At 32.3% G+C, this 22419-nt stretch overlaps 1 protein-coding gene across 1 annotated transcript; it reads left to right on the forward strand.

Moving 5' to 3' along the window:
- The first annotated feature begins 287 nt into the window (after window positions 1-287).
- Ipk1 (Inositol phosphate kinase 1) lies at window positions 288-22062 on the forward strand. The gene is made up of 14 exons (XM_089240892.1): window positions 288-521; window positions 3672-3716; window positions 5373-5477; window positions 6327-6393; window positions 8494-8624; window positions 8759-8848; window positions 9799-9857; window positions 12571-12643; window positions 12827-12912; window positions 16770-16912; window positions 18597-18729; window positions 18943-19063; window positions 21042-21130; window positions 21786-22062. Exons 1-14 carry the CDS (start codon window positions 417-419, stop codon window positions 21925-21927), a joined length of 1389 nt encoding a protein of 462 aa, XP_089097018.1. The 5' UTR covers window positions 288-416; the 3' UTR covers window positions 21928-22062.
- Window positions 22063-22419: the final 357 nt, after the last annotated feature.

Below are 22419 nucleotides of genomic sequence, written 5' to 3' on the forward strand. Positions count from 1 at the left end.
AGCATGAAAAAAACAAAAAATTGTGAGAATTGTCCCCGTCTCCAGGGCTAGAGCCCCACCCTCGTGGGGGCCCATGCCCACAGTGGGTGAATTTCACACTTTAGAAAACACTGAGCAATGCAAACCACTGAGCTATAAGTAAAGTTTACTTATAGCTCAGTGACGCAAACATCATTTAATTATACGCCATCTTAAATCTACGTACTGTACGAAAGCGACATCTGTAGTAGCTTATACTTGAAAGTGAAAAAAAACAAACAAACAAGATGCAACTTTCAGAGTTAATCAGAGCCAAAGCAGTGTGGTCAGAGCCGTCTCGTTTCGGTTTGAAATGTGTGAAAGGCGTTGATTTTTATTGTTTTGAATGGCCTGAGATTGCATAAATGCAAATAAACTTTCGTGATATTTCGAGCTAGATGGCCGCGCTTGATCCTCTTGATAATTCCTTGAGTGATTTGAAAGACTGTAGTTATCGGGCTGAGGGTAATAGTTCCCTTGTTATCAGTCTCGTGATGGGAAATGTGAGTGGTATAATATGTATTTGAATTTAAAAAACATTTTGATTTCAATTATAATTTGCTGCTGCGTACATCATGACCGTAGGCGCTAGAACCTCTTGGGGCACGAGCTCTCTCCCCCCCCCAATAAATTTTGTGATTAGCCCCCCCCCCCCCCACAATTATGCATGACACTAGAGACTAGATTATACGCACTAAATATGCAAAAATGTGCACTAAAAAATCACTGTCACAAAAATTCCAAAACATGTATTAACACTCAAAAAAAAAAGTTAAATACCTTGCAAAACAAGCAAACATGGTTTTTACATGCATATTATACATTTCTTAGTGCATATTCAGAATTGCCAACTGCTACAGATTAACTGTAGCTTCTACGGACGGCTGCAATGAGCTACAAAGCTATAAGAAACACTCTCAATACTACGGAAATCGGTTTAAAAAAATTGGGTCTTTGAGTTTCTTGTGATGTTTCACTTATTTGTATTTTTATAAAATTGCATCGATCTTTGCCATACATAATGATGGATTCATATATGCATGCGAGAGAGTTCAAGAGAAGACAAACTCTGAGCCGACTTTTGTCTGTGTGCAAAAGGCAATTTGTAAAGTCGCGTCTAAACCAACCGCTCTACTCTATGCCTGCATGCGCAAAAATATGTTTTCCATTAAAACCACCCCACACTGCTCTAAAAACAGGTTTTTGAATAGTTCAGTGCGGTGGGCCAGAACCCGGTTTCATCTGCATAGTGCATGGTCGAGCTCGCAGAACTTGTGTTGGAAAGAATGTTTCATGTAGGTGCCGGAGGAGTTCTGGTACGGAGAAAATGGGGATGAGAGACTAGGGGTGGCCAGACGTCTATATATGGTCCACAAAGGGCATGAAGATTAGGATTGCGTTGAATATTCATGAATTATTAAGGTACTCTGTGACCTCAGAACGTTGCTTTGGGAGGTGTAGAGGGGGCCTCATGTGGCCTGAGCCCTTCACATTCCAGTGCCACAGAGGTGCTTATTCAATCAATGAGGTGGAGGTGTTCAATGAGGTGTTCAATGAGGTGGTCTCATTTCTTCACAGTTTATTTGTGAGCTGTTTTTTTTAGATTGAAAATTGTAATCCTTGCTTCACTGGGGAATTTCATTCTTTCTGTTATAGTGAAATTGATTATCCTTGAATAGATTTAATAGCCTAAATTTTCTTACTCAAATTTCTATCTCACATGTTTGTTCTTCCAGAATTGAAAAATTTGGCAATTCCAGAATCACCAAATTTTATTATGTTAAGGTGTTTGACTACCTTTCTTGCTGTATTTAATGAACTTTGAATTAAAATTAAAAAAATTACATTTTTGAGTGATTATTTTTATTGTACTACAATTATGTTGTCCTAGGGGGTACTCCCCCCCCCCCATGGGAAAGCTGAACATTCATTACTACTGACGAGCTTTAAGCCAATGTTGACATGTCTGCATATTCATTTATGAAAGTAATTTTCATGCAAATAAGTTTCACATTTGGTTAACCCGGGATAACTCGCTGCGTGAGATTTTCCCTCATGTCATGAAATAGTATTTTGCTTCCTGCTCAAAACTAAGAATGGTCGGAGTTTCCGTTCTTGTCTTGATAATCAATGTACTTCAAGTGATGGTAAGGATCAGTTTGTCACTTTTTTACTGTCAACAAGTGAGACAGTTTTTTCTCTGCACGTGAGGTTTTGTGCACTAAGCAAACGTAGCAGGTTCTTACAGGTTAAGATTCCATAAGCAGAGCTAGTTTTGCCAAGGTTTTTGCTCCATGTTGATCTAGATTTATTTTTTGTTTTTTGCTCACCAAACATCTTCGGTATTGTGAAAATCATGATGCCTGACAAAAAAAAAAGAAATTTGGCATTTCTTGAGATATAAGGGTGAGTTTGTGACCCTAGTAGTGGTGTGCACTAGTATAATTTACCATTTCTCTATACAGTAATTGGGTCATCTTATGTTGCGTAAAAGAAAGACCTGTTGTCAAAAATTTTAATTGTGACTTTGTCTCGGATGAAATAAAATAATTTTAAAACTGACCTCTCTATATAGCCTGCCAGCTTGAGTAAGAACAGTGACATATTTATGGGGTGCTTAGTGGGCCAAGGACAACAAGTTTGGAGGGTGGCAAATTTTTGGAATGAGTGGGTGAGAAAATTAGTATATCACGGGAGAAGGGTGACAAAATTTTTTAACCATGAATCCGCCTGTGTCCAGACAGAAAGACTAGGTCAATGAGTGGCCTAGAGAGTTTGCAAGCATGTGAGTAAACAAAAGCATGCGTACACGTATGAGTGTGATGACTAAAAGAGTGACCTAGAGCATGTGCAAGCATATGGGTGACCAAAACAGTGTGGAAGTATGTGAATGGCCAAAAGAATGACCTAGAGAGTGCGTGTGAGCATATGAGTAACCAAAAATACAAGCATTTGAGCGAGCAAAAGAAGGATCTAGACACACAGGCATATTTACAGATAAGGGAACGAAACGAGTTATAGGACAAAGTGGTGAATTCGAGGAATGAGTGGTCAAGAAAATTACATTAAAATGAGAGAATTTGCAATTAACGTGAACAAAATTTGTGCAGCCCACAGGCAGCAAAACCATAAATACACCTTTGAGTAATGGACATCAGCGGAGGCTATATATAAACAACTTCAGTAATTCCCTAAATTTCATCTCTCTGTAAATGTTATTTATCTTTTATGTAAGCAGGATACGACCTACTGATGATTGTTCATATCCAGCGAAAAAAAAGACAACAATTGATGTTAAGCAGATATAAAGAGCAACATTCATTTGAAAAATTGTAAAAATGTGATTGCAAGCAATAATGTACTTATTCTGAAATTTTTTTCCTATTTTATGCATTTATACTGTAAAAGGCCAAAATATGCAAATGCATATTCACTTGCATTTAATGTGGGCACTGTTCATGACTATACAATGCAACACACCTTATTCACTTCTTGTGTAAGCGCACAAGTCCTGTATTTATTTGATTACTGACAACTATAAGCCTCTCCCCTCTCCCCAATGATTTTACCATGTCTGTTTCTCAAATCATGTTAGTGTTATTCACTTTAATACTTAGATCTTAAAATATATATTTTTTTATTATTATTTGCAGGAAGATAAAGTGATTCGCCTTGAAAAGACAGATGTTACTGATAAAGTATATTTATAAACTTTTCCTCTCATTTCTTCACAGTTTATTTGTGAGCTGTTTTTTTTAGATTGAAAATTGTAATCCTTGCTTCACTGGGGAATTTCATTCTTTCTGTTATAGTGAAATTGATTATCCTTGAATAGATTTAATAGCCTAAATTTTCTTACTCAAATTTCTATCTCACATGTTTGTTCTTCCAGAATTGAAAAATTTGGCAATTCCAGAATCACCAAATTTTATTATGTTAAGGTGTTTGACTACCTTTCTTGTCACTTTTCTTTAAAATAGTACTGAAGTTGAACTTCAGTAGCATTCTTTGATAGAAAGTGTCCCAAAATGATGAAAATAATAAATTTTGGACTACCTACTCCAAGGCCATAGTGGGGAGGGGGCCCTTCAGGATCTACTACTTCACCAAACACCAACTCTGGCCATATCACTATATTGCAATTTACTGCCATTAATGAGGTGGGTTGGTAATGAAGGCACTGTCGCCTCAAGCTCATTAGGGAAAATATCTTAACTATATCCTCCCCCTTGGATTCGAACCCGGGGCCGTGACAGCAACCTTCACAGTGGTAGACGAGCATCTTACCACCATGCCACTCGGGTGCCTATATATATAGGGTGACTGCCAACTTTCAGCTCCTTCAATGTTGCTTCTGTGGTGGTCGAGTGGTCATAGTGACGGACTCGCATCGCGGGGACCCGGGTTTGAGCCCCACTGTCACCACAGTGGTGGTCGGCTGAAGTTGGTTTACTGTGGTTCCCAACTTCGAGGCGCAAATGCGAGCCGATCTCCCTGTTAAAAACTCTCGCCACAGAGAGCAACGGTCCTACAAACAGTACAAATATCCAGTCACTACACATTACTCACTTCACTTCTGAGATATAGATGGCAGCACTGAAAAATCATACACAACACTAGATACGCGCTAGAAATTTTATGCAAAAATATCTTAGAGAATAAACTGCTGCGAGACCACAAGCCAATTTTACGACTGGAGCTCTGATAATTTGATTAAATTGGAACAAAATGAGCTAAAAGACAATTATAATAGAGGTATCGTAGGAATTTTCTAAAATTTATAACCAGACAGAGTAAAAAAATGAAAATTATAATGACAATTTTCTCTGTGTTTGTTATAACAAATTTTATTTGAATTTTTTTTTTTTTTCGTTATAATAGACTTTTACTTTACATAGATAATCTTTTTGTTCTTTGTCAAGCCGTCTGTAAGACTATTTTCCGTTCACTAAATTACTGATCATTGGAATCAGCACTAGGCTATGTGTTCATATTCAAAAACAGTGACATCTATATGACAGTGTTATAACTTATAACAGACTAGTGACATCTATGAAAACAGCACACATTATTTTGACATCTGTACGAAAGTTTTTATTTATTGTGATATCTTGATGTACGGACCGAGAGAAAATATCATTGTAGAGGAGCTATCATTATATTGAGACACTGCAGTTTAACATTAGAGTATAGACATTTTCAAACGAGATTCAAAAAATATTGTTGTATAGAGATTTATCTTTATATTGAGTATCATTGTAGCAAAGTTTCACTGCAGTAATAGCTAAAATTATATAACGGATGACTTGAATAATTATTGTTAATATTTTGCCATTCTTTTTTCTTTCCTCCAGAATAAGCCTAATAAAGATGCACTGTTCAAGAAATTTTCTAAACTCATTAGGTATACTAAGGATATTCTTGTGCCATTATTTGGTGAAAGCCTAATATCAGTTCCCGTAAGCATAACTATTTTTCAATTGGTATTGTATTTATTTTTTACTTTTATAGCAATAAATCAAATTAAATTATAAACAATGTTTCAAGACAATTATTCAAAGCAGTTAAGGGCCTGAGACGTTTCAGCACTCTTGAGTGCCACTGTCAAAGGCAAAAACTGTATCTATACCAACGACTAAGGATTGACAAATCAAGAAGAAATTTAACAAAATTCCATAAGCATCAAACATTTTTTTTCCCTACAATATCAGTCCAAACAAGTGTGTTGTTCTACTTTTCTGGGACTTAGGGATCTCCTTTCCATGTTAGCAGATGTCCACTGACATAATTTTTGATAATTTTTTGCTGTTTTCAGACTTAAATTTAGTTAATCATACATTAAAAAAAATTAGGTGCCAATGTCAATTTTTTAATCACCATAGCGACCTGACACCTGGGTTTTTAAATCTTGACAACCACGAAGTCGCTAATTATCAAACAAAATAAAAAAAAGACTGTCCAATATGATGCAACATAGGAATTGCAATGACATTTCATCACTTAATTTAAAGATTTAGAAATGCATTATTCTAGTTTTCACTTTTGAGGATGATACTAAAGTGTGCCAAAACGTGTCAGGTGCTTAGTTGCTGTGAAAATTCGTCTTGAAATGTTATTTCTAACTTCTTTTTTTAGTATGAGGACACTGTCCAACTTTTCTTTGCCTATTTTAAAATAACACTTTTTATGCATCTAAGTTTTAACTCAGATAGGATAAAACAATATACACCTATACAAGTGATTTTTTCTTCAGCTTCTTTTATTTGTCAAGCAAAAGCTCATATTGATGAAATTTTCCTTTAATTTAGGATATTATAACTCTTAATGCAAAGGATGTGTCGGCCATTACCGATATTGTCAAGTATTGCAGACCCAGTAAGTTAATTAGATAACAATCTCATAATGTTTGATCCCATCATTCACATGATGTGAAATTCACACAATCATTTGGTAATTTTTGTCACACAATAGTCATTTTATGCACACAGTGATTAACTAGACATACAGTTTATAACTGATTATGACTCTGGATCAATGTCTCTCATCGAGAGGTTTTGGATGGTGGCTGCTTAGCTTGGGGTTTTTGTATTAGTGGGGGATAGCCATATATATGCTGTGTAGTCATTTTGTTGTCAGTACTCTTTGTTCAGAAAGGATTCTAACAAAAACACCCAGTTGTGCAAAACCTTGGCACACTCTTTGGTGCATTCTTTTTACACTCATTCTGCAAGTTTCTTATATATACAGTGTTTCTATAATTGAAGAGATTATTTTCAAAAGGGAACATTTCCAAAATTGCTAAATTTGCTGTAGAAGTAAAAATCGTTTTTTCTCTGGAATAGGCTGCTTTACGAAAGTTGAATATAGCCCAAAAGGTAGCATACAGAAAGGATATAAGAATATTTAAATATTATGTTTATCAATCAACATTCAAGGGAATTATCTCCATTTAAATTTTGGAAATGTTCTGTTCAGAAAGAAAATTAGTGTAAATGTTACTTTTGATTAAAACTGAAGCTGGTTTAAGCCTAAAAAAAATATGAAATTTCTACACCACCTGTTCATTCAAGAAGGTTTCATCTAGCCAAGGAAGGTACCCATACTACTCTCTCATGAGTAACAAAAGAAACAAACATTCTGTTGTGAAACCTCCCATAATGGATGTTCCCGTTATCAAACACCTTCACTAATGGATGCTTTTTAAACTACACAGATGGAACTCAATGTATTTTACTATCCATTAACGGGCACTCCTTGTTAGCGGTCAAAATTTTTGGTCCCATGTGTGTCAGTTATTGAGAGGTTTTATAATAAAATGCGTTTTCGAAAGCGCTTATGAAAAATATGTTGTTTTGAAAAAAAATTCCTTAATACCAGTAGGACAACTGCTTTGTTATGTTCCCATTTGGATGAAAAATGCTGAATTAAATGAACAAGTTGGATATGTTCTCCTCTGGTAGAAGCAAAAAACTTTACACTGTAATTTCTAGTAAAAATATTCCTATTCAAATAAACTCTGTTGCATAATCTGACAAAGCACATCCCAAAGATGAGCAGTCTAAATTTTTGACAGTTTTGGAAAAAAAAAAGTGGAAATGTTCCCTTTTAAAAATAAGCCCCTCAGAGTTATAGTTGACATTTTTGGAGCTGTCTATAGCCATAATTACCTATGAGGAACCTATGAAATGCATACTATTGTAATGCAAGTATGTAATGCAACATGCAAATTTTTTTTGTAAATATGTGACCGAATTTGAAGCTAAGGTAACTATGTAAACATCTCCAGAAATTTCGTAATTTTCTGATGGGTAGTTAAGGCTGTGAACAGTGCATAATAAGCCAATTTTAGTTATTGATGTTCTGTACATGTCATGGTAAAAGCCGGAAATGTAAATATAAGCATCCTCATTATATCAATTAATAATTAATGGAACTTTTGAAACACTTGTTTATGTGTGTTACCTACTGTTACTGTGCGATTACCCTAGTTTTCCGTATTTTCATATTTTGGAGCGTTATTTTGTATATTTCAGCATAACAATAAAGAGAGATTTTTTCCCAAGCTCTCTCTTCCCTAGCTTAATTTCCCGCGATTGGCAATTTTAGTAATAATTTTCAATTTTACTTACCTTTGGCATAATTTTTTGCAATGATTTGTCATTTCCAGTAATTTCCAGTATTTTTATCGAGAAAATATGGTCAGACTGTATACAAAAGCATATTTTTAGGTTTTTTTAGGGTATAAATACATTTTTTATGGAGCATATTTTTAGGTTGTTAGGCCATAAAAATCCTATCACTAATCATCACTCTGATTTATCTGTCTGCAAAAATTTAATAGAATTTTCATGTTTCATAGATAGTTAGGAATTTTGGCTATAAAATATTTATTGTTGATACTATGAACGTTCCTACTTTTTGAACTGGTCATTCAGTTAATGGTTTCTGTGGTTGCTTTTTGTTTTTCTTATTCAGATCATAGGAAGAAGAAAATCCTTCCTGTGTGTGATACTTATGCACTTGCTTTGCCAGATTTTTGTTCAGCTTTACCTCGGTATTTTGCTGATGTGAAGACTCATGGACCAGTTATAGCTGTTGAAATTAAGGTAATTGAAAACGTATTAGCCTATTTATCTCTTTGAGTTTTCTATGAATCATTTTATCTGCATTTATTCTTAGTGTTTATTATTTTTGTTTGTTTTTTTAAAAAGTTCTTTATGGATGCTTTCTATTCGCACAGCCGAAACGGGGATTTCTCAAAGAGGTTTCAGATCCCAGACTTTCAGCAAGGCCAAATATATGTACTTACTGCATGAGACAATATTACAATGTAAGTTTTACCTGTACTTGTATTTTTTACCAATGAATAAGCTTTTTTCCCCTTCTCTTTAACATCTTTTTCTAACACATTTCAAGAGTGTTAATAAATTATGTGAAATTCCCTCAATAATCAAATTTTTGTCTAAAAAATCAGGTTGAATGCGATAATCAAATAAATCATGTTGTATTTTTAACTTTATGACGGAAGAATATTTACTTTTTATGGAGAAGATTGCAAAAAAGAAAAAAAAATGTATTAGGAATATTACACACACATTTTTTTCTATGAATTCTAAATAGAAAACAACACTTTCTATCAAGTTACTCTGTCTATCTATGCTCCAGTAACTGATGGAAATGAGTATCCACATATTTAACTGTACGAATATCTCTCTTATAAACTGAAAGGATATTCTTCTTTTTGCTAAACAACAGACTAGGATAAAGTACAAATGCAGTGAAACCTGTGTGTAATGATACTGTCTATAATGATATTTTCTTTTGTACCAGTGGAATTCCTATTCAATACAAACAGCTCAAACTATCTACAATGATAATCTGTCTATAACAATATTTAGATCCCAACAGTATCATTAAAGGCAGGTTTGAAAATTCAAAAACCAACCTCCACTCATTTTTTATGACCTTGACTCTGTGGCCAGCTTTGACTGATTCCGCACACAGGTTTTACTGTATATACAGATAAAGTAAAAAAACCCTATAAAATCCAGACAGCACAATAAAGTGGCTATTGTCTACAAAATATTAAATATAATTCAAACTCTTATGCAATCATCCAAAACCAAAGAAAATGACAATTTATGTAGGTTTTCTTGGGTTTGATCATAATATTAATGACTTGATTTTACAGTTTTTGATATGAGCATTGGCATTTTAGCTGTACTTTCATAGTTCAGTCTTTTGATTGTGATAAATTTATATTTATATTTTATTTATAAGCTCCAACAAGAAATGATTGCAAGAAGAAGTACATACTGTCCATTGGACTTATTCAGTGGGTAAGCTTGGATTTTTCTTGTATATAAATTCTACTAAATCACAATGATTACAACGATATAGACATCTTTTTTACTTTTGTATTAGTTGCTAGATATTGTCACAAAAAACAGTGCAACTCTTTTTTTTTCAATGATCTAATGCAAGATAATCAGAAAATAAATGTTTCATGTATTGAATATGCAATGGTTTTCCAATTGAATCTCTATTTAGTTTTAAATGTGCAAAACAAATACTTTGAGTATCAAGTCCTGTCGGCTCTGCTTTGGTTGCAAATACTCTTTAAAACTCTGTGAATTTATACACTCTGAGCTCTAAGAAATTTTCAGTTGAAAATAAATGAGTTTAATTAGCGTATTAACAAATTTTGCATGAGAATTTTTACATGGAATAAAATTTCGGGCAGTTCAGAAAATTTAAAATATCGAAATAGATTCTCAGTAATTATATAATTCTGAATATAAAACCCTTTAATCTACATAAAAGTGTTTTGTTATTTAGTATATCTATCAGGTTAAAAACACTATTTGACAACATTGACAAGTTTTTGATTGGTGCAGTACTGATTTATAGTTTCTGAAGTCTAAAACTTAACTCTGAGATGCCCCTATCATACATATTTTGAATAAGCAGCTCTATTCCACTTAGCAAATTAAACACAGGTAATCAGTAGCTTAGATAAATAAACCATAAAATTATATTTTATATGTTCTAGGCTCTTATGTTAAAAAATTCAAAATTGCAAATTATAATTAATATTTTGTTTTAATTATTGTAATAAATTAATGTTTAAAAATAAAACATTGTAATATACAAAAAAGTAAGTTTTTCACCATGTTATATACCTGTTGTGTTCAAAACATTATCAAAAGCATTCATTTATGTTTATGACATTTTTCAACAATTTAAGCCTGTTTTTGACAGTTTAAAACCTATATTTGGTGCTTGTCATGTCAAAAACCCAACCGTGCTTCAAGAAACCTGCGTGTTTGGAATCAGTCGTCTCATTGATGAAGGATCAAATCTGGTGGTTCACTCGAATTTCAACGATTCTCAGAACAATGTTGAAAATGAAATTTCACAACATTGGGGCATTACTAAAAATCATTTGAAGCTAGAAATTTCATTGTCTGATTTTGTGAAAATGGACAAGTTCACTGTAAACTTGCAACACCTTGACTGATACCGAAATTATTGCAGTACATATGGCCAACTGAGGTAATGAGAATACACCATATTTGCATCTCTTGCTAGTATAGATGGACTTTGAAGGCTCAAAGAGTAACAAATATGCATCTGTCTAAGCTTATGGATTATTTTAAGTGAGGTATTTAAATATAATTAAATTGAATACAAAAAATTTTAACCCATTTTAATATATTTGCATACAGTGTGATTGAACATTGATTATGTAACTTAACCAAGAATTTCATTGATATTTGGTAAAATATAGTATGGTATTTTTTAGTTTTTATCAATAGAATTTTTCATCATTTTTGGTGTGCTTTGTTTTTCTTACTAAAAAAATTGTATTTCTCGAAAACTCCCCTATCTCAAAATTTTTTTCGGTCCCGTAAGTTTCGAGATAGAGAGTTCTGACTGTATACCAGCTGGTTTGATCCAATTTATTGTCTCAGTTTCATCTTATTTATAATTTGCTACCCAAGTTTTGCCAGAAATGTGTGTATGTACGGTATTCCGTATTAAAGCACATGTTACAAAACATTTCAGAAAAATAACATTCATACACTAACATGGGTAGAGTAAACATTCAATTGTTATTGGCTCGAGTGACAATGTCATACTAAATATTTCATTTTTAAGTATTACAAAGTATGTAAAAAAAATGTACCCTTGAATAGCTGGTTATTCATACATTTGTGTTGTCAATACAAGATAGGGGAACCAAATGTTTCATTTTATCTTACTTGGGTTTGGGTGACTACTCTTCTCATCACTTTGCTAAACAGTAAGAAACAGGTCTATGAAGTCAGTATGATTTATTTCATGAACCTCATTATTTTTTCTATTTCAGACTTAGAATTAACTGCAGTCACATCAAGTTCTATTTTTTTTGTTAAAGAAAAAAGCAGTTAAAGATGAAGCTTCAATTTAGGCAAGGGATTTGCAAAGGGGTTCTTAGTCCAAACATTGTGATGTCATATGACGATCAACTGGGATTGGGTGTCTTTCAAAAAGCAGAATGGATGAAAACAAAAGATAAAAGAATTTGCGATGCAAATGAGTTTGAAGTGTTATTGGTCAGTTCATGAATCAAAAGCTTTGATTGTAGTTTCAATGAATGTAATTCAATGAGCTCATGTTCGTGAATTTTTTTTGATATTATTTCCTCAAGAAGAAAAAACTTGATACAAACACATTCTTTTTAAGTCTGCAATTAAAAGAAAAAATCATTGAAGACCAATGACGAAGGCTTCAAAAAATTACATCCCAGACACTTATTAGCTTTTTCTCAAGTATGTAGCTGGGCTAAGTGGTGCAATTCTTCCGAATCATTTACACACAAGATGAAAGCAGGTGGCTTAATGTCCCCTCTTCTCTCCAAAAATATATTAACATTACTTCAGGGTCCTTCTTGCAAAATGAAAATTTGTTTGCGCGATTCTATTTAAAAACAAAACTTTTGGCAGCAGAAATCTAAAGAAATGTGTGATATATTCTCATCCTTTTTAATTTACATTGAATATTTTGCAGGTGTCCCAAAAGAATGAAAAAAGCTATTCTGGCCCTGTTTGAGTCACCCCAAAACAACTTTAGGATATTTAAGGTAAATGTAATAATTATTACACAGCATGGGTTTTCATGTATACTATTCATATCCTTATATTCATAAGATAAGATTTTATTAACACATTTATATTGCAACTTACTATCCAATTATTGTATTGCTTCAATTGATTATTCATCTGTAGTTTTATTTGCTTCCCCCCAACCATTTTTTTAAGTGCAGGACAAGGTGCTCCTCTACTGCCAGGAGAAAAGATGTGACTTGAGTTTTGAAATGGAAGATTTCTTTGACGCATCAATGTCTGATCAGTGAGTTAGTTGTAAGCGAATCTGTTTTTGTATTTGTGCACCTGTACCCTATATGCTTCTTATTTGTGTGAAACTTCAATATAACGATACTCTGCAGACCAAGAAAAAATATTATTCTTGAGGGATTATCGAGAGGCAGCAATTTAACATTAGACTAGGCATTCCCTTCCTAACAAGATTTTCAAAAATGTCATTGCAGAGGAATTTATTATATTGAGTATCATTGTAGCAAGGGTTTCACTGTATTTAATGAGTTTAATTAAAGTTCTTTGAATTTTAAATTTTTACATGGTTAGGCATTTTTAATCATTCTAGCATTTCTTTAAGTATTTACTAATTTCATATATTTTTCCAAGATTGAGTAATCATATCGCTACCACAGTAATTTTCATTAGCCTATATAACTTGCATTTAGATACATGGAATTTGTCATGACCTGTCAAATCTCAATCTAATTTACCCATTACTGTAAAAGGGGACTATAAGTAAAGCTTTCCACCATCCCTGAGTCTTAAAAAAAAACTTTTTTAAACAATTGTATGTAGTGAAACCTCACAGCAACAATACTCAATATAATGATAGATCTATCTTTCTATATATGATTTTTTAAATGATGTTCAGCATTACCTTTAACATGATGTTATCACCTCTCTTGATACAATGATATACTTTACATCAGGAGTGTCAAACTCGATTGGACCTGGACCATTTGCTTTAAAATCATTTCTCAAGTGAGCTGCCAATTATTGAAATATAATAATTAAAAATATATTAATTATAATAATAAAAATTTCTTAATTGGTAGGTTTAATTAAAATTTTTTAATTATTAATTGAAATTAATTATAAACATTTTAAAAACTGTTCAATTGCAATCAAAAGGAAGTGAAAGAAGAATTATAAATAAACCACATAAAATCAATTTTACCTACCTCCCTACCAACCAAGATTTTTACTGATCACCCAACTGACGCGCAGAGAAATAATTGACAATATTCTCTTTTAAATGACTTTTCAGCAATTCCAGTTTACATCTGAAACTTGTCAATGCATCATGCATATGTGGTAATAGCTTATCTTTCCATTGAAGTTTGTTGTTTAATTCATTTAAATATCTGTTAATGTCAGTTAAGAGTGCTAGTTATTGCACCCATCTCTTACCATTAAGAAATGAAATCTTTTAATCTTTCATTTCTAGAAACAGTTTTACCTCGTTTAAAAGTGAAAACAAAAATATTTTGTAGAATTTCATGCCAAGACAATAAACAAATTTCTATGTAATGGGGTAGCATATCAAATTTCTTCTCCACGTTTTCAAGAAATTACGGGAATAAGCGCTACTTGAAACCCCCCCCCCCCTTCTCCCCTCCTGGATCAGGTGAAGTTCAAAGTGTTCATCGCAGGCTTGAGATTATTCCCAACTTTTTGCAGCAAAGGACCGGCTACTGATATACAGTGTCCCACAATCGACTGACTGTTTTGAAAATGGCATAGCAAGAAAACAGTGGCAGATATTAAAGTCATTCTTGCAGAAAATAAATGTGCAAAGTCAGGAATTTTAGCTGCGTCATTCATGTTGCGAGGGGTTGTATAGTTATTAAAATAAAAAAATTAACTCTTTATATGGATACCCAGTGCCCAAAAACCCAATTAGAAAGCTCTTGCCCTGTGTCTCCTGGTGCCAACAAGAAAATTTCCACGTTTCTAAGTGCAATATTCATTGAGATATTTGAATTCAAAAATCGGAGGAAAGTTGGGAAAGAACAACAAAAACTAATGAACAACGCTTCTTTCCCAACTTTTCTCTGATTTTTAAATTCAGATATCTCTGTGAATACTGCACTTGGAAATGTGGAAATTTTCTTGTTGGCATCAAGAGAGACGACACCAGTTTTCTGATTGGGTTTTTGAGCACAAGGTGTCCATATAAAAAGTTAATTTTTTTTATTTTAATAATTGTACAACCCCTTACAACATGAATGACGTAGCTGAAATTCCTGACTGCACATTTACATTCTGCAAGAATGAATTTAATATCTATCACAGTTTTCTTGCTGTCCCATTTTCAAAACCTTCATTCGATTGTGGGATACTCTGTGAATGATGCAATGGAAAGATTGCAGTTTAAGAATGTTTGAATACATTTCCTTCAATTTTGCTCCTAAGTCTTGAAGCAAAATTTATATTTTTGTATGCCATTGCTGACGTACCACCCTTTCTCCATACTGAATGCATGAATGCCAAACTTTGCCACTGGACTTATCCTGTTGCCGAGATCTCTTCGTTGCAGAGTCCAGAACACTTTATTTTGAGTTGGAAAAAAGAAGGGGAAAAAAACATACACAATTTTTTGCAACATATTTTCCCTAGACAATTAAGTACTGTCGCGATTAACATATTTTGTGGTGATTACAGACGAGGTTGGAGAAAGGTTCAGGGGTTTCATTAAGAAGGATGAATGTGCATATATTAGAATGAAGGTATATTTTATAGAAGCAATTGTAGGGGGTTCATCCTATTTCATCTATTATCTTATACTTGTCATATATTTATACATAGGATGCAACAAACGACATGAAAATCTTATTGAATAATATAAAATATCCATTGGCTATTTGATCCATCTTGGCCACCACCTTGTTGGTGATCAAATGGATTTCATAACTCACGGACTAGAAGCCAGCATCAGTTTTTTTATTGGGTTGAGCTCACTCGCTCTGGTGGAGTTGATGAAAATATACAAAATAGAAATATTGTGTGGGGGAACATACAATCAGCGATCACCCGTGCCATCTCGCTTAGCACCTTATTCGGTGAGCAGCATCTTTCTCCATACTGCAACTAGTTTGTTCAAAGAAAAATAGGAAATTAATATTTTTTTTTTTATGCATTTTGCCACAACATGACATTGGAAATTTCTTCCCCTTTTGGGATTTCATGAATATAAAACATTTCTAAAAATGTTTCAGTGATATTCATATTGTCATTGCAAACCTGAAGAAACAGTTTTTTGAGCCACGTCTTGAACACCTGAAATTTTGTTGATTGCTATTGCAAAGCAATGTACATTGGAGGACAATGTACAATGTACTTAGAACTGGTCACACAAATTATCACCCTTCACTGTTATTCTTTGGACCACAGTACATCTCGGTATAAAAAAGTATCATGAACTGCTTGCATATAATTATTTTAGACAAACATTTTCTGCAGCAATTATCATTCATTCCTAAACAAGGAACCAAACTAAAACTCTTGGAATTTTTTTTGAATATGTAGCTGATTTCATTATATATAGTGGCTCTTGCTACCGACTCGTTATGTTTCATAAATTTTTCACATAAATTCTTCATACTTTTTATTTTGAAAAAAATATAAAAATGTTTTCCATTTAAAAAAACCAGAATTTTTTGGATCGTGTTTGGACATCGCGGGTCGCCAACAGTTCCTTCAGGGGCCACAAGTTTGACACCCCTTTTTTACAGCATAAAGATCAAGACCCCCCCCCCCCCCCATCAGTCTCTCTCAAAAATACCCTTCAAAGTGAAATTATTTGCACTGCACCCATAGGAAAAATGAAAAGAAAAAATTCTCGGAGAGAAAGAGGGGTGTTTTTTTTAGAATGAATTTAGAACAATTTCACCACATCAGATCATTGGGAACGTCAAATATTCTAGACCCAGCTGATAGGCCAGTGCAAAGCTCTTCACTCAATGACTAACACAATTTATATGTTAGCTAACTTTTGATGTTTCACAACTAAGTATTATTAAAAATTGAATACGAACTGGTATCTTTTACATTTTACAGCCAACTAATACAGTATTTTATGCTTATGTTTGATTATTAATTCTTCAGGAAGTGCAAAGAAGAAATTTCTTCACTGGTAGTCCAAGCATTGCTGAAAGAATGTGAAGATATTAAATGCTCATTATTCATTCATGAACAAAGTTCACAACTTGAAACTTGTGTTAATAGTTCTGCTGGCTGTTTTGCTCCGAGTATGTGGTAATCTCCAGCATTTTATTAAATCTATTTGTTTGCCATTTCTTATATGTTCAAAGATGTCTAGTCTTCATTTAATTTATTCTGAAAATCAACAGCTTAAAAAAAAAAGAGAGACTTGGTAATATCATTCTGAAGTGTTTATAGGTATGTTGTGCATAAGTACAACATGTGAAAGTTTTCAAAGGATGTGTATACTGGGCAATCTATTGGGAGATCAAATTATTCATTTTGATTACTTCTCAACCTGGGCTGTTTGAAATTTTTCAAAAAAGTTATATAAATGGGATTAGTTTATATCAATTAATGTCAGTTGTATCAGTAGGTTGGTCAATAAGGTATTCATATAGTCTACACATACTATATGTAGTGAATGGTTAGTCACATCAGCCTTCTAGGCCTTTCGTAAGCCGTTGTAATAGCCCTGAGGGCAGATCTTGGCGAATATTCTCGCATTCCGCAATGGTTAATCATTATCATGTCAGTGTTTTTTTTTTATCTCAATGGTTTTGGAAGTAAAGTTTTATTCATCTCTAAAAAATTCTCTCGTAAAATTGCTTTACTTTAATAATAGTCTATGGTCCTGTGTTTATTTGAATAATTATACTAGTAAATACATGGTCAAAATAACCCTTTATACCAATTTATTTTCTCAGTTCTTATTTGATATTTCAGTCAATAAATAGTGTCATTTCAATACAAAATATGGCTACATATATACGAAACTTTTTTTAATAGAAAGAGTTGTTTCCCACCTATGTCATTTTTTTTAGTGCTGCTGAAATTTTACGTTCTGAGATTTATGAAATTTCTCCAAATTCAGAGAATTGGAAATAAAATTCAAGATGAAAACTATTCAACTTTTCTAAGCAAGACTTTATCTGTTTATAGATAATACTAAAATCAAGCCAAACTATGTTTTTTACCCTTAATTAGTCATTTTATCTAATTGCAAATCCACCCCCAATTAATTAAATTTCAGTGTTAATGAATTGCTGTAAATAAAAATCTGCTAACACCACCAATTTATATCCATTTTTGCAGAAACAATGAAAAATAAATATTTTCACTGGGATGAAAATAGAGGGTTAACCAAAAGACTAAAAATTATTACAGATCAGTGATGTATTACTGATGAACTATACTAGTGATGGGCAAACTGCTGCTGCTTGGCAGTTCTATACAGCACACCACAGATTTTGAAATTATAGTATAGAATTTATATTTTTTTGGGCACTCTTAAAAAAGTTGCCTATCATTGCACTATACCGAAATTATTAACAATAACCAAAATTGCAGAAAGAGACACATAAAAGAATCTCAAGAAAGAACCTCAAACCAAAAAGAAATTCAAGAACCTCACAATTATATTTTTACTTGATAAGGATTTGAGTTATTTGACAATCAAAGTTTCAGGGACACACAGAAAGTTGACAAGAGTGACATCACCAAATGATATAACTTGCTTTTTAAAAATTTTAGGACCACTTACCATTTGGTAAGTCAAAAGTGATTATAAAGTTGAATCTGCAGTTGTTGAAATTACCTGAAAGTGATGAAAAAAAAGTTTTCAATGTGACCACTGATTTTTTTTTTTTTTTTTTTGAATTTGTACAATGCTCAAACATAGCTACTAAGGAAAATTCTAATTTTTGCTTTGTCCAACTTTTATTTTTTCAGGTAAAAATTGTGACCACAAATTGCCAAACAACTCAGCATTGAAAAGGATGCTGGACATCCAATTGTTAGATGACTGTGATATCAACGAAATATATGAATTTTACAACAGGCTGTACTGTACGGAACAGTCAGCGTAAGTTAAAAAAAACTGTTTTCTATCTCTTTAAAACACTTTCATGCCTTTCTTTGAAAAAAGTTTACCTCTTGGTTGGAAAATATGTGAAGATGCCACGATTGTGAAAATTAAACCTTGGTATAACTTTAATGTGCATTTAAAAAAATCCTTCATTATAAATATATCATTTTTCCCAAATATATCTAGATTTCTCTAATTTACGATTTTTAGGAATGCTTCAAATAATGATTCAGAGTTCATTGGAAATTTGCCTAGATTTGAAATTCCATTATGTCTGGGCAAGAAAATACAGATGCATTCAGAGTCAAAAGAAGAATATATGTCTCGAAAAGTGAGGCTCAATTTATGATATCTACTCATGTTACTTACTTACTTTTTTGCACTTTATCTTTTGAATATATATTCATTTGTGACTTCATCGAGGTCTTTTTTGTGTATTTATTGTGAATGCTTACCAATGAAATTATCATGATTTCATATTCTGAAGCTGTGACTTACACAACTTTGAAAGTTAATTTTCAGCAGTTGCTGCTAATTCAAAGACATCTTATCTTATTCAATAACTTTTTTTCTGAAATATTGATTTCAGGGTATTCCAATATTTTTTTCCTACCTTGTTTAATTTTCCTCCTGGTCATTTTATTAATGTAAATTATTCATCCCAGTGTGTTATTTATTGGAAATTACCATACTAATTAATTCATTAGTCTCTCTCCTAATGCATACAAGTTCCCATTAAGAACACTATTATGAACAGGGTTGGAGGTTCTTGGCACATGGCAATTTTTAACGGTTTAGACTGTCACGTCAAAATCTCTTAAAAACCTCCATCAAAAAGTATCTAAAATATAAAATTCAATATAAAAATTTTTAATTATTAGTTTTTTCATATAAAAATTCCTGTTGAAAATACACACATTCATTGCATGTAATTTTTAAAGTGACTATGTTATACATAGAATAAATACTTAATATGATTGTAGAACAATTTCTTGCTCTCTACAGAATTATTTTGGGTAATATATGTGTATTTTTTCCTATAAAATATACAGTTTGAATAGAGCATAATATAAAAGCTGAAGAAAAACTATGGAACTTTTGATATATATTCTCCAATTCAACATGATTCTCAATCTTCCAAAATTTCTTCTACTGTTCATATGCATGTATGTGTATTGAAATAAACCATCTGCAGCACTCTTTTTATAACAGATAGTTGTTTAAAAAGTTCTTTTATGCATTATATTTAATTTTTATTTCTGTTATCATTAAATTATCTAGATAATCACTGATACCTATAATGGTATCCTTATTGTGCATAACATTATAATGTAGTTAGCAATAAAAATACTAAATTGTAGGACTAAAATGTCCTTTAATTTAAGCTAATTGCTGATTGCATATGATGCTCAAGAAAAGCTCCTATAACTTATTCTGATTACAAAACTAAGACTGACGACATTGTCAATTAAGTTTCTGACTGTTTTAGTACTGAGTAAAAAAAATTACCCTGTGGTCTGAGGTAAAAAAATTTACCCTGTGGTCTCCTAAGACACATATTTGGAATAAGCAGCTCTATTTTGCTTAGAAATTGAACACAGGTAATCAATAGATAAAATGGACCATAAAACTATATATTATCTGTTCTAGACTCTCTGTCAAGAAATTCAAAATTGTAAATTATGATTAATATTTTGTTTTGATTATTTTAATAAATTAATGTTTAAAAATAAATTGTGATGTACAAAAAAAAGTAAATTTCTCATCATGTTATCAACTTGTGTTCAAAATATTATCTAAAAGTATTCATTTAGGTTTTTGATGGCTTTCAACAGTTTTGGACGGTTTAAACCAGTTTTTGACCAAAAATCCAATCCTGATTATGAACAACTTTAATTGATAATGCTTTCCTGTGTTTTTTGATTTGAATAATGATAATGTATCCAAGTACCATTTGAGGGAATATTTTTAGTTTTCAAGATGTTGTATGCTACACATTTGTTTATACAGTTGAATCCCATTATAATGAACCCCATGAGACCGTAGAAATTGCTTCGTTATAACGAAATTTCATTATAAAGGAATTCTGGGTTTTTGCATTGTTTCGTATCTAAATGTATCTGGAGGATTATAAAAGTGTTCGTTAAAACGAGATTTTCGCTATAACGGTATTCGTTAAAACAGAATTCGCCTGTATATTGAATTGTTGTTTAATATTTGGCTCAAAATTATTACATGGAATTATGATGTTTTAATCATTTTGTCTTTTGAAATTAAATAGATGGCTTCATTTACTGTGCTTTTTGTAGATTTGGGAATTTCTTCTCGCTCTGGCAGCTAAAGACTGTTCCCTGATACTCACATTCCGTTCTTTGAATTCAGGTTTAAGTAGCCAAAAGTATGTTGAATTAGCCTATTTTAAACAATGTTAAAGTCTTTATGTGTTGTATTAAAATATGAGATTGCTTTCAGTTGATAACTTCAAATCAACTCTCCTAGTTTAAGCAAAGTGGTTTCATATGTGGTTGAAAAAAAAGAGATGAAGATCCCTCATACCACCTGCAGCCTTACAAAGCTGATCAATATGCATTGAACAGTTCGTATAAGTTGAACAAAAGAAATTCAATATACGTGTGTATATTTTAATTGTTTGCATCTTTTGTGTGTGTGTGTGAAGCTGATGAAAAGCTTTAGTCAGGACTTAGCTGTATTCAGATCCTTTATCTAAATAAATAAACATGTATAAGTTAAGAGTGTATCTTTAATCAACAGAGTTGTAGTTCTTATGCTTAATAATGTGTTACACTGTTTCTTCAACTTCGGGTGACCATTGCAGGTGTATGCATGCATGTGCTTTTATATCATAGAATCTAATGTCAAACATATAATTGGCAAAGTTTAGCTACTGTAAAATGCTTGAGGCTACAGATTTTAGCATTCATTTTGAGTAAAAATAGTTGATCAGTTACAGAGAGATCTCACCCTTTTGCTACATAAACTAAATTATATTGTTCATAATCAGTTTAAAAGCTTGATTTTTTTTTCTCTTTTAGTATTCATATTGTCACTGCTGATGGTAAAGAATATGCGTATGGATTGGCACTCATTGATTTTGATGTGAAAATACCCGAAAAAGTGCTAAAAGTTTATAAAGACACGTCATTATTAGCAGATGCATATGTTTCATGTTCGTGAGTTTCATATACATATTTCTTAATAAAAAATGTGCAGTGAACTCATTATAGATTCAGAACAAATAAATCAAAAACTTTTTGTTGCATAAATTACTGTAGTTATTTAATATTAAGTAGAATAAAAATGTGATTCATCTAAGTTTTCTCTTTATATCCTCGTGAAAAAAAGCTTATAAATTTAAAATATATTTTCTTCACATCATCTGTAGGACTCAAATTAATAGAACATTCCGAGAAAAATTGGTATATAGAATAACTTTATTCAACATGTTGATAACAGAAAAAGTTTGAAGAAGCATCCAAATGAAGTGGTTGATATTGGGCATTGGGATGTTCCACAAAAATTATTCATTGACCAAGTAGTGGTTAATTATGGTATGGCAAATCTATTATCACTAAAAGTTCTTTTGCACCTGAGAAGAAAAGACTGGTTGCCCCATGTTTGAGAGTATTCAGCATTATCTGAGTGGTACTTTAAAAAGTAATGGTATTT

The sequence above is a fragment of the Pholcus phalangioides genome, unplaced genomic scaffold, assembly GCF_987345545.1.
Source record: "Pholcus phalangioides strain wild (caught in Gottingen) unplaced genomic scaffold, Ppha-v1.0 ptg000013l_1, whole genome shotgun sequence".
Taxonomy (NCBI): Eukaryota; Metazoa; Arthropoda; class Arachnida; order Araneae; family Pholcidae; genus Pholcus; species Pholcus phalangioides.